Here is a 13512-nt window from a genome sequence, read left to right as displayed (position 1 = left end):
AAATTTGAGTTTCTTATACTTAATTAACTGAAAAAAATGTAATAAATTCTAGAGTCTGTGGAAAGCTATAATTAACTAATTAATTATTTAATTAACTTATTGTTGGTGTTTTTTCAGACTTAGTTTATTATGACTGCTCCTGGACTCCCAGGAATAGGCCTTGTCAAGGAACAGCGGGAGCTGAGGGGGGCAGTTAGGAAACTATCACAATAATATAAGTGAGAAAGAAAGAAAGAAAGAAAGTAAATGAAGACATTGACATTTTTCCAAAGTGATCAGCCATCTGGCCTTTTTAATAGTACTTTCATTGTTCCTTACTACCTTCAGGATAAAGCCCATACCTCTTTATTTTACATTAATACCTCTTCAAAAACTGGCCTCTTGCTGGATTCTCCAATAGGTGCATCTGTGTTCAATAAAACTTTATTTACAAAATTGGTTGTTGGCCAAATTTCTGCAGTCAGCTGTTTGCCTTCCCCTGTTCTACTTTATGGAACGTGACCATTCTTAGTAAATGGCGTTCTTTCTAAAAGTTACCTCAGTAGTACAATAAACTGCTCATTTTGCTGCCAACATGTCCACATTCCAGGTAGGAAGTTGGCAGAAGAGGAAATGATTAAAAGAGCACTCACCAGCTGTTAACTCAAATAGAACCTCACCCAATATCTGCTTACATCTTAGTAGCCACTTCTCCATGCAATGAACCAGAGGAATGTAGTTGTCTGAATGCATATATTTTCATTCAATAAAATTAGGGTTCTGTTACCAAGGAAGCAAGAAAGACTGAATATTGGATGGGCTTCTAGAAGTTTCTGTAATAACTACCAGATTCCCATCAGTTTCCTCATTTGTCAGAATGGGAGAATTAGTGCCTCACAGAGTCATTTCATGAAGACTGAGTGATCTAACATGCAAATACTGTTAAGAATGTGCTGTGTATACTGTAAAATCTTAATAAAGTGGACATTATTGATATTAGCATTATTTTTTATACTTTATGTATTTCGATCTTTGTTGTATTCCTAATGCCTAGAATGTTTTCAGGCATACCGAGGAGCTGAATAAACATTTTGAATAAATAAATGAACAGTCATTATCACCAGTTTTTTGTGTTATCTGAAGCAGAAACTGTTTTTGGCCCATTTAATTACTTAATAAAATAATATCGCTTGCTTCCAGAAGTGACAAGATAGCTGGCGAGTTAGTCTCAGACAGGGACAAGTATCCGATTATTGCTGTAATTATGTAGGTCCAACTATTTTCACTCTGTCCTTGAATCATTCCACTCAACATTGAAAGCCCTATGAGGCAAAGTCTAATGTGCCAAATGTGACTGAATCATCTCTCCCTGGATGGAGAGAACAGGACACCTTGTTTTATAGTCCCACAAAACTGCATGTATCTAGACAGAAGCAAATACTTAGGATGAAATCAATGTGCAGGATGAAATCAACAGGAAGAAACTAGGCAGAAGACACAAAGAAATGTCCATCACACATTTCCATTCCGGTTAGTTTGCATGGCTTCCGCGAAGTCATGCTTGTGATGCAAGCGCATCCTCCGGGAGGAAAAAGAGATCTAGCACTTTGGCTTCTGTGAACACAGCTGTATCTTCATTTCTTCCCAATTAAATAGAAAACTATCACCTTGCAAAACTGAGTGCAGAAACCCTGAACAGATGAGACCTACGAGACCAATTTTCTGAGGCAAAGATGCCAGGATATGACAGTGAGGTTCTGGGGTTGATTATGGAAAACAGTAAAGAGATGGAAAAAGAGGTTAGGGACTAAGGCCAAATAAAGGTGCCATGGCTTTAAAGAATGCCATCTGTAAAAATTTTCTTCTAATCATAAAATTGCATCAACTCTTTAAGTAATTGTTTTTAAAGACTTCATTTTCTACAACAACGGTACTGCCAGTCTGGTTGATTGATGAGCAGTTGATTATTGTCTCTGATAAAAAGTTGAAACCACATGGCTTTTCACTTTGTTTATATTGATGTAGCACTACATATAGCTCTGTGACAATCTAGGGATTTATTTTTAAGCATGATTCCCAATCGTATCATCTACTATCATTATCAAGTCTGTCAGACATTTGGAATTTGCTTTGATGGGGTACATTTCATTGGGACTAAACTATTTATAAAATTAAAATTAATTTTTTTGTGTTTTTTATTGATTTTAAAGAGAGAGGAAGGGAGAGGGAGAGAAAAACATCTATCAGGTACCTCCTTCTCTCCCACCACTGGGCATGAGCATTGACCAGGAATCTAACCAGTGACTTTGTGGAGCATGGGGCTATGCTCAGTCAACTGAGCAACACTGGCCAGGGCAAAATTCTTCTCTTTCTTTTATTGCTAGAAAAAAACTAAGTTACATGATTCACCTAAATTGATTTGCATGATTGTGAATATTTGTGCAGCTACTGAGCTCCATGCCAAACCACTGTTGGAAATTTTGTACGCCAGTAAAGTATATGTGCAGGGAACTATAGAGCTTTGTAGCCTCTTTTATGAAGTTGGGTCTGGAATTTTTTTACACTGTTTGTTTAGATATTAAAAAAATTGATAAATTCAGATTGATAAAAATTTCATCCTCGTCAACTCTTCAAATGTAGAGTTTATAAAGTTAAGCCAAAAAACCTTTTCTGAATCTAAGACTTAATTTTTTTTACATCTTGTAGTTTTAATCATGTTTATTTCTATGAAGTTGCATTGGGAAATGTATGTAAATGCCATTAAACAGTGACCGAACCCGGCCGTGGTGGTTGAGCATCGACCTATGAACCAGGAGGTCACAGTTCCATTACTGGTCAGGGCCGGATTTTGGGCTTTATCCCCATGCAGGCAGCTGATCAATTATTCTCTCTCATCATTGATGTTTCCATCTCTCACTCCTCTCCTCTCTGAAATAAAGAAAAATATATTTTAAAAAAAGAATGAGTAAGCAAAGATGGAATATTATACAAGATAGACAAACTTTAAAATACATTATTTAGGAACTAAAAATCCTTAACATTCTATAACTTGTCAGTGTTTTCCTTTGTACAGTATTGCTAATCTCTTGATCTTTCTGTTTCTCTTTTTGCAGTGTTTTAATGCATTATTGAAACGACAAACACACCTACAGTGGTTTCCTGTTGACAGATCCTGTATTTTGAAAGCTTGAGGTATTTTATCATGAAACATGCCTGGTGGAAAATTTGAAGCATAGGAATCTACCAAACAGCTGAATAAAGAATTCCTCACCTCAGCACCACCATGACCAACCAGGAGAAGTGGGCCCACCTAAGCCCCTCAGAATTTTCTCAACTTCAGAAATATGCTGAATGTAAGTATTCATATTGGCAACATCATGTTATATGGCATTTGTGCTGAAGAAGATATGATCGATTTATAGAAACAGATTACAGATTATAATCAGCATCAGGATACACGTAAGTGTGTCTTTTATGTTTGCAAGTAGGTCAACTGGAGGCTACCTTTTAAGCATGAGACAAAGGAAACAGTAAACCTAAATCAAACATCAACTCTGGAAGAAAAGGAGCTAGGATGGTAGATACAAAGCTAAACTTAGAAACACTCCATCTGTAATAGAAGTAAAGCAAAGGATGTGACAGCCTGGGAGAGTGGAGACTGGCAAGGCTGGAACCAAGAAGAATGACAACAGGAAGAGCAGAAAGACAGTAATAATAAAGTAAAAGGAGATAAAAATGGTGCATACTTGAGTCAATAGGACCTGCCTCAGAGATCAGGAGGAAGGGTAAATGCAGGATTTCCGCCCCCTCCCCCACCCTATTTTTCAGCTTAATATTTCAAAAAGCACTGGGAGTTTGGAGTCAGAGATACTTTGTGGAGTTGGCTTTAGGGGTTGTAAAAAAAGAAGATCTGTTAGGACCTTACTCGTTTAGTATGTGTAATTATAGAAGAGATAGGCCATGGTAATTTGCTTCATAATGGGGTATTTCTAAATACTAAGTTTATTCATACATACACAAAGATTTTGTTTACAAGAAGTTTGTTTTTACCATAGATTTTCAGGAATATGTCTCATGAAATGAATTTCAGCTATATGTACGCATAGCAACTGGGGCAAGGTATTGAAGGAAAAGAAAGGAAGCAAATAATACATAGGAGGCACTAAAAGGTTTGGAAGATGATGAGCAGAGAAAAAATAATCCATAGAGAATATAATAAAAATGGTGAGAGTGCAGGAAATAACAAGGTACCGGAGAATAAAATGCAAGAAATGGGAAGGGGAAAAAAGAATCAATAGCACATAATAGTAAGAAAGGCAAAAACTGATGCAGCTGGTGAGGCAAAAGCCAAGAGGAGGTATGGCATGTAGGAGATAAGTTTCAGGACCAGCTTGAATACTATGAAGGAAAGGCAGAGAAAATGGTTAAATACAGAAGAGGGATTTAGAACAGGGGTGGGCAAACTTTTTTACTCGAGGGCCACAATGGGTTCTTAAACTGGACCGGAGGGCTGGAACAAAAGCATGGATGGAGTGTTTGTGTGAACTAATATAAATTCAAAGTAAAGGAGCGGAGGGGAGAGCAAGAGAACCCACCGCTCTTTTGGCTCCGCGGGCCGGATAGAACAGCCGAATGGGCCGGATCCGGTCTGCGGGCCGTAGTTTGCCCACGGCTGATTTAGAATCTATGCTAATAAAAGGGCAATTTGCTAATGAGACCAGATACTTTTCAGACATATTCCGGACGTCCTTCTGGACAGCACCATGGTGGCAGGGGTTGAGGCAGATGTGGTTAGGCCGGCAGGGGAACAGTTAGGGGCATTAGGCCGGTAGGCAGAGGTGGTTAAGGGCAATCAGGCAGGCAGACAGGTGAGCAGTTAGGAGCCAGCGGTCACGGATTGCGAGAGGGATGTCTGACTGCCGGTTTAGGCCTGATCCCGCAGGGGTCCTGTATTGGAGAGAGTGCAGGCCAGGCTGAGGGATACTACCCTCCCCTCTCTGCGCCTCCCCCCCTCCCCCCCATGTGCACGAATTTAATAAGTGTGATGGTAACAGTGAATAATAACATGTATAAAGAACATAAGTCAGGAATATTGATAAACACTTCATACATCCTATCTGAAAAGTCCAACCTCACAGGTTTTCTAGAGCTTTCCTAACTTGAGGGTTATAGTACTCTGGGTGAGGGTGTAAGAGTGTTGCTGGGTATTTGCCAGGAAGTCACAAATCCATAAGAACATGTGCATTTTTTTAGTTAATAACTATAAAAATAAAACTATCATATGGAAGGGGGCAGTGTCATAAAATGTTGACATCAGTATATAGTCCTCATACTCAGAAACTGTCTCTAGCTGCTGAAAGTTAATTCATTGATCACATAAAGAATATTTGGCCCAGGATGGCTACATTATTGTTTATATCCTTATACATAATAATTAGTGAATCAACTAAAATGATTTACCTGTCCTTTCCAATTTCTATATGCTCTTTGCACTATATCCAAAAATCAGGTAAATATAGGGTGTCCCCAAAAATGTATACACACTTTAACAGCTGATAACTCACTTAGTTTTCACTCCTTTTCAGGTTTAACTGATTTTAAATAATGGGTGAAGCCAGACTAAGCTTTGAACAAAGAAAATTTATCCTAAAGTGCTACTAGACCTTTAAAATGAGGATACATAAAAGATAAAGTTTATGGTACAAAGTGATTCTTGATGTTTTCAATTCCATTGCTTCGTGTTACCAGCAGTGCCTGGACTAGAAAGTTCATCTATTTGAAAACAGGCATTTACAAAAACAATTACTCATTTCTGTAGATTCTTTTAAATTTTGAAAATGAACTGTATATTAATAAACATTTACTTTATAATCATTCACAGTGTGTATGCATTTTTTGGGGACACCCTGTATTACCACGTGTCTTCCTTAGGGGTAGTATTCTGTTTGATGTTGCAGAAAATGCAAATACGAAGTGATATGGACCCTTCCTTCAAGGAATGCTAACAACTAATGAAGGATTGAAGGCTAAAAACTAATGGACTCTTATTTCTAGGCAGAATTTTGTAAGTGCCACAAACCAATCTTGGGGTTCTGTAGGGCTTAATTGTTCAATTTAAATTGGGGAAATGGAAATCTTCATGGAAGAAGAAGGATTTGAGATGAATCTTGAACTATAGGTTTCAGTTAAATGAAGAAGGAAATGATATAAAGGGATATTCAGCATATATTTGAGGACGAGTGATGGTAGCCACATTAGCCACACCACAGATTAAGGGAGTAAGTGGAATTAAGGTTGGAAAAATGACACAGAATCAAAATACACACTGCTAAACTCGAGTTGGGCAGTAATACTTAATTGTGGGGTTTTGAGGATAGGTCACATCAACAATACTGTGCTTCAGAAAGTTTAATCGGGCAACTATGAGAATGGTATGTGGTAATGGAAAGAGACTAGAATCAGGCCAGTAAGCTATGGAATAGACTAAATAATGTGAATGAATGATAAATGATGACCAGAAAAGTTGAGAGTCAGATGGAAACTAACAGAAGAAGCTTAGGAAATAATAAAATATGAGAACTGAGAGCTAGAGATGGATGGGGGATTTTGGTAACATAAACTCCCAAGTAAAGAAAACAATTAATTTGATTTAGGTTTGTTGAATTTGGCTTGATTATTAAAATACATTTTCCAGTGTCTGGGTACTTACAGGAAAAAGGCTTTATAGGAAGCATTAATATAAAATAGGCAAATTATTGCCATACAGCTAAAATATCATTTATAATGACTACTAATCGGATATCTCAAATTCCATTTGAATTGTTAAGCAGAATTAATAAAGTCTCAAATATATCACAGGCTGCTACTTTTATTGGCTAGGGAATGTGGAGGTAGATTTAATTATATCATAAGAATGCTTGATTTAGTAATTGACTTTGTCAATGCCTAAGACAAGTGATAAAAATTGTCATAAATGTAAAAGTTGTAACATATGGAGACAAAGATTAATGAGCACTCAATAAATTGGTAGTAAGAAGCAACATGGTAAATGTAAGGACATTATTGAAATGGATTGTATGAGAAGATAAATTAATGGGTTAACTGAATGAAACAAATAGTGCTGATTCAGTGATTATTAGACTTGCTATTCTTTTTGAAATAACCAAGATAACATGAGAAATGTTAAATTTAATCCTCATGACAGCGATTTTCAATTGGTGTGTCCTGGCAGGCATACTGGTGTGCTGCAAGAATTTTTAAAACATGCAATACCTGGTTATTCAGTCAGGGCCCCTGACCTCTTTTCCTTTCGATTGTCAAATTTTAAAAAATGATAACAACCAACATAACAATAGCTGTCTGGTATGAATGAGTCAAAAGTATACCTACTTTTTTTTTGTCAGATTGGCAACAAATATATTTTTTGATATGCCACAGAATTTTAATTATTAGTTTCTGTGCACCAAGAGATGGAAAGGGTCGAAGATTGCTGCTCCATGAATTTTCCTATATAATTAAGAAGCAAAGACTATCATGATTAGAATGTGTCCTCATGTCATAAATTTCCATTGTCAAAATAGAATAGGACACACACTTATCCTGAATATTATAACAGTAGTATATTTTTCATGCTATTCAGTGCATGTGTTCTGTTTATCAGCAGCATTTAGGAATCAAATTTTTCATGTTGCAATGCAATCCTAGCAAAGTGACATTTGTCCATATTATATTATATATGTAAAATTGGTACATTGGATATGCTTTCTGGATGTTAATTTTTTTGTACCTTTCAATAAGAAATGGTTTAGATGTATTAGATGATTAAATAAAAAAAACAGATTATTGATTTCAGTTTTAACTTGCAAAATACTAGGATTACATGTGGTATATATCAAACAAGTATTGTACATGCTTTTGGGGAATGGGGTTGGGCTGAGGAAATCTAGGTCATGTTGAGTAAGTTCATGGAACACCTACCCCAGCAAAGCCAAATTATTTAAGTTTAACTTAGACATTTTCTCAAGTTTTCTGATTTTGGATTCTCTACAATTGGCACAATATATCCCATCTGGGCTGCTGTAACAAAGTACCATAGGCTGGGTGACTTATAAACAACAAAATTTATATCTCATAGTTCTGGAGGCTGGAAGTTCGAGATCAGGGTGCCAGCATGGTTGGGTACTAAAAAGGGCCCTCTTTTGTGTTGCAGAATGTCAACTTCCCTTTGTAACCTTACATGGTGGAAAGAGCAAGAGAGGTGCAGCAAGCTCTCCAGGAACTCTTAAAGGGCACTAACCCAGTTAATTCATCAGAACTCTACCCTCATGACCTCTTTATTCCCAACTATCTCCCACAGACCCTTCACAGTGAGGGTAGGGTTTTACCATATTCATTTAACATATAATTAATATAGTCTATTATACCCTGCAACTATAACTGATTTCTCAACTTCTAGACTTTTCTCCTGATTAATTGGGATAAATAGAGTGATTGATATAGGCACAGCATTCTCGTTAGGAAGTTAGCACATCAGACAGCTTGGGTTCAAATCCTGGTCCTACCATAATTTAGATTTCTAACTTTGGCAAAGTTTCTTAACATCTCTGCGTCCCATTTTTTGCACCTGTGAAATGGGGGGAAAACAACAAATAATTATCAAGAATATAAACTACTAAAAATTGTTAAACAATAATGTAATTAGAAACATGTAATTCTACTTAAATTTCCCACACCTTAGGGGGAAAAATGCTGTAATACATGTCATTCAATAGAATTTAAAAATACCTCTGCATTTATTTAAGAAAAAAATAAATTGGACATTCTGATAAAAAAAAGCGTATGTATTAAATTGAAGGTGTTAATATATGCCAACTAATAAGAACATTGCCTGGCAAGTTGTTAATGATATAGCGTTATTATTTTAATAGAGAGGGAGTGAGTTTGAACACACTGCTGATGATCATGTAGAAAAGTGTCACGTTTTGGAGCATTGAGTCAGTGTCTTATTTTCTGTTACAAGACTAGATTCTTCCCACAAGGTAGAAGCTTCTGGTGCTATTGGCAGCCTCAGTTCTGTGTTGTCCCCACAAATGCTGCAGGCAGCTAATGTGAAGCCCGCTGTGGCTGCCTACAGCATGCTGAGACCATACTTCTGTTTAGGGTTTCAGGCTGAGTCACTCCATGGGAAATATTCCCATTGATATGTGGGAGAGGAGTATAATTTTCATCTCCACTCTGTATATAAAGTCATCCAAACTGTAGGTATAAGATAGCTCTCACTCCTGCCATGCAGAGAATTGAGCTTATCACATTATTAGTTTGTCAGTGCTTCCTGCTGTGGTTTCATGGCACAGGGAAGGGTAAAGAAACTCCAAATCTCTTCATAACACTGTTTCCTCTGTGAAATCTACACGGTATTTTCAAGTGATCCATTATCTGCCCACCTATTGTCACATAGGATATGCCTTTTATTTGGTATATATAAAGCATGTTGCATAGCCTGTAAAATTTTTTAAAAAAAATACCGTGTTATTATGGAGGGAATACTTTCAAACATTCATAAATTTCATACTGTTTATAGCAGCTGGCATTATGTAGAGAGTTGCAAAATTATGATGAACTTGTTCTTTTCAATAAGGACTGATGATGTGCCTAATTTTGGACCTATTGTATATATATATTTTTCCCCACTGGAGAGAAGCATGCAGCCTGGCTTAGTGGAAAGAGCACAGGCTTTGTGAGCAAACTAATATGTGACAGTGTTGTACAGCAGCCCCACCTTCTACTTATTAGTGGTATGACCTTGAAAATGTTACATGAACTGCCTGTGCCTCAGCTTTCTCACTGGGAAGAGTAGAATCCCACCTCAAAGTGTTGTTGTAGGGTTTAATGAGACAATAATCATCTTCATAATAAATTCTGGAGTTTTAGCACTATACTGTAAACAATATCCAAGACGTTATTTATTTATTACTCATAATAAACCTTAGAGGGAGGCAAACCTCTTCTAGGCAGGTCACCTGGCCCATTGCCTTGGCAAGATAAGTTATAACAAAGATCAGAACAGTGGGAATTCATTTATGTTTTTTAATGAACATCAATATATTAATAAATAGGTTATTAGTCATTCTTCCAAAATAGTGAAATCTGGAATTTGGGAGTCAGGTCCTTACATCTCCATCAGCCGCAGCCATCACTCAAAGGGGTTTTTGCATACAAGGCAAAGCAAAGAAGCAAAGCTGCTAATTATGGGTTTGGCCCCAAAATGTCTTTCTGGTCTCTTGTCCTGGAAGATTGGACTTGATTATGTTTAACCTCAGTGATGCTCTGCCTAAAGTGGAAGCCTATTTCTGCATTCTACCCACACTCATTCCTTCGGTGCTTGGAACTTCCCTCACTCTTCCTTTATGAAAACATGAGAGAGGAAAGAGAGATGAGGGAAAAAAAAATCATGAAGCAGTTGTAATAAAAAATAATGGTAAAGTTCTTTTCCATTTTAAGTAGCCTTATTCTCCCGACAAATTCCACCTTCTAGCATGATGATCTATTGTGTCTTTTGAGATATGTTTTGTGCTTGATTCATACCAGATGGGATAAGGAGAGTGGAAGGTGAGAGACTTGACCACTTCCCATGTACCTATCTTCAATTTATTGTTAAGCATATTTAGATCACTTGCTAGCCCTCTTTCTAATTTGTCTTGCAGGGATTAGCTTTTATTGTGACCCTTACCCTGTGATTCATTGGCTCTATTTTGGGAGGCCAAGCCACTTACTGAAAAGTACTCTCTTTGTACAACTTATAAAAATAAATGGCACAGGGTTATTTGGCAAGGTAGCTGGGAGCACATTATTTGGTCAGATAAAACTGGGTTTGAGTGCTAGTGCTGTGGTGTACACCTTAGTTTCCTCATCTATGTTCAAGATGCAATGATGATTAAATGTGAAGATGCGGGTAAAGTGCCCAGGACTCAATTTTGATGTTATTGCTATGATGAGGATCATGAAGGGTGGTGACTGAGGTAGTTTAATAGCAAATGAGGACTTTTTTCCTTTGATTTAGGCCTACCCATTTATACTACTTATTCGAAATGTGTTGCCTTTGCCCTGACACTTGATTTGAAATTGGAATCTGCGACTCTATTTTAGGTAATATGTGTCTCTCATTTCCGACCCTGATTCTTCTGATTCACACTGATTAACTAAGCAGTTCCTGGCTCTGACCCAGATTTTATTTCTGGAATGTATGTTGGCTGCATAATCTCTTTCGCCTCATCTCTGGCTCTGGTTCCTATTTGTTGTACCGCTTCAGACTGAATATCCCATTGGTGGTTTCTCTGAATCCATATGTCTTAAATTTTTCAATATCTCAATCTTACAATAGTAAAATAATAGTTATGAATGTCTAAATTTTCATTTTACAAAGACCCAATTTTCTTTTTATGTTAATCCTCACCCGAGGATATTTTCCCATTGATTTTTTTTTTTTTAATAAAGAGAATGGAAGGTAGAGGGAGAGACAGAGAGAGAGAAACATCAGTGTCGATTGGTTGCCTCCCACACACACCCAGACTAGGGCCAGGTATCGAGCTTGCAAGCGGGTATCAAGGTATGTGCCCTTGACCGGAATCAAACCCAAAATTCTTCAGACTGCAGGCTGGCACTCTATCCACTGAGCCAAACTGGCTAGGGCAAAAGACGTAATTTTCAATGATTTTAAACATCTATTTTTTTCAACTCTTGAAACTTGACAAAAAAAAAACAGTTTCATTAAGATTTATGGTCAAACCAACTTTAAGTTAGGACTTCTATGAAGTATTAGTTAAGGTGAGCCAAATTAAGGTTATGGCTGAAATATTCATAAAATCTCAGTGGCTTAACAAAACAGACGCTTATTTCTTGATCATGTTACGTTTCCAAATCTGAGTCGGTAAAAAGTTTATTTCACATTGTCCTCGATCAAGTCCCAGTCAAATGGAGCAGTCATCAACTTTAAAAATTGGCAGATGCTGTGGCAGTGAGAATTGGGTGTTGGCTCTTAAGGCTTCTCCTGGCAATGAATGATATGCTTACATTTCTTTGGCCTTAGCGAGCCACATGACCACATCTAACTTTAATGGAGTCGAGAAATGCATTCCTTCTGTCAGCTCTGTGTCAGGGGAGAAATGAAATATTTGGTGAAAACTACTAATGTGGCCAAAAAACTACTAATGTGGCCAGTATCACACAAGTAAAATATAACCTGTCAGTTACCTTGGAACATTAGGCAAGTCATCACAACCTCTTTAAGCTTCTGTTTCTTCAGCTATAAAATGAAGAAAATAATCCCTCCCTGTTTATAAATAATAACTCTTGTTTCTATCACTAATATTGGTATGACAAGTTATAACAAAAGTTCCCACTATATTCATACTTATTACATTATTTTCTTAACTCAGTTATAGGTTAAAGGTGGTTATTCAGTGGATGTTCCTTTAGTTGCCCTCCCTCCCCCCCCCCCCATTTTAGCTGGAAGTGCTCCGTCCTCCCCCCCCCCCGCCGACACTCAAGTATGCATACTAAAGGACCTTACTTTTGCTCATTGATAATTACTTTGCTAACAATATTTAGTATCTTTTACTCTTATGTATTGATTGGCCCTGGGTAATACGGAAATGAATATCATAATGCTTTTAATCAAAGAACTTAGTCTAATGAGAGAGACAACAAATAAGGCGGTAAATGATGATAAAGCAATGAAATACATTCTCTGAATATAATATATGCAAGTCTATTTTTTACATTAAGGTATAATTGACATAACATTGTATTATTTTTAGGTGTCCAACAATTTGATGTTTTGTGAAATGATTAGCATAATAAATTTAGTTACTACCCATTACTACATAGTTATTATATACATGTTTTTGTGATAAGATCTTTTATGGTATAATCTCTTAGGAAATTTCAAATATATACTATAGTATTGTTAACTATAGTCAGCATTCTGTACTTTACATCCCCAAAACTTACTTATCTTATAAATGGAAGGTTGTACCTTTTAACCACCTTTATCCATTTCACCCCTGTTCCTATCCCCTCCCCACTGAACCTTGGGCAACCACCAATCTGTTCTCTGTGTCTGTAAGATTTTTCTTTTAGATTCTACATACAGGTGAGATTTTATAATATTTTTCTAGTCTAATGTATTCAAGGTCTAATCAGGTTGCTACAAATAGCAGGATGTACTTCTTTCCCATGGCTAAATAATATATCATGAATAGGCTAAAATAGGGATTTTGTTTTTTCACATAGGAGAGGAAGACAAGTTTATTATGGGTCAAATGGGGGAAAAACTTGTGATAAAAGATTCTGAGCTTATGGCCAAATACTAATTTTTGTTTTGCTTTTATTCAATTGTCTTGAGTTCATCTCTAATGTTTATCTTCTTAGCATATTAGATTTTAACTTTAGCAAGTCATATAACCTTCTAAACTTTAATTTGATCAACTGTGTAATTAAAAAAATAATAAGGCCTATCTCACAAGATTGTTAAGA

The 13512-nt window shown here is 36.7% G+C and overlaps 1 protein-coding gene across 4 annotated transcripts in view; it reads left to right on the top strand.

Moving 5' to 3' along the window:
• Positions 1 to 13512, top strand: part of DGKB (diacylglycerol kinase beta) — a 554780-nt gene that overhangs the window by 52113 nt on the left and 489155 nt on the right. For all 4 annotated transcript variants that reach the window (XM_080663708.1, XM_080663707.1, XM_080663710.1 and 1 more), the window contains exon 2: positions 3093 to 3332. In XM_080663708.1, the coding sequence (XP_080519834.1) occupies positions 3263 to 3332 (70 nt within the window). In that variant the 5' untranslated portion in view covers positions 3093 to 3262. The remainder of the gene's footprint in view (positions 1 to 3092; positions 3333 to 13512) is intronic.

The sequence above is a fragment of the Plecotus auritus genome, assembly GCF_963455305.1.
Source record: "Plecotus auritus genome assembly, chromosome: 4".
Classification (NCBI taxonomy): Eukaryota; Metazoa; Chordata; class Mammalia; order Chiroptera; family Vespertilionidae; genus Plecotus; species Plecotus auritus.
This window is presented reverse-complemented; position numbering and strand designations above follow the sequence as displayed.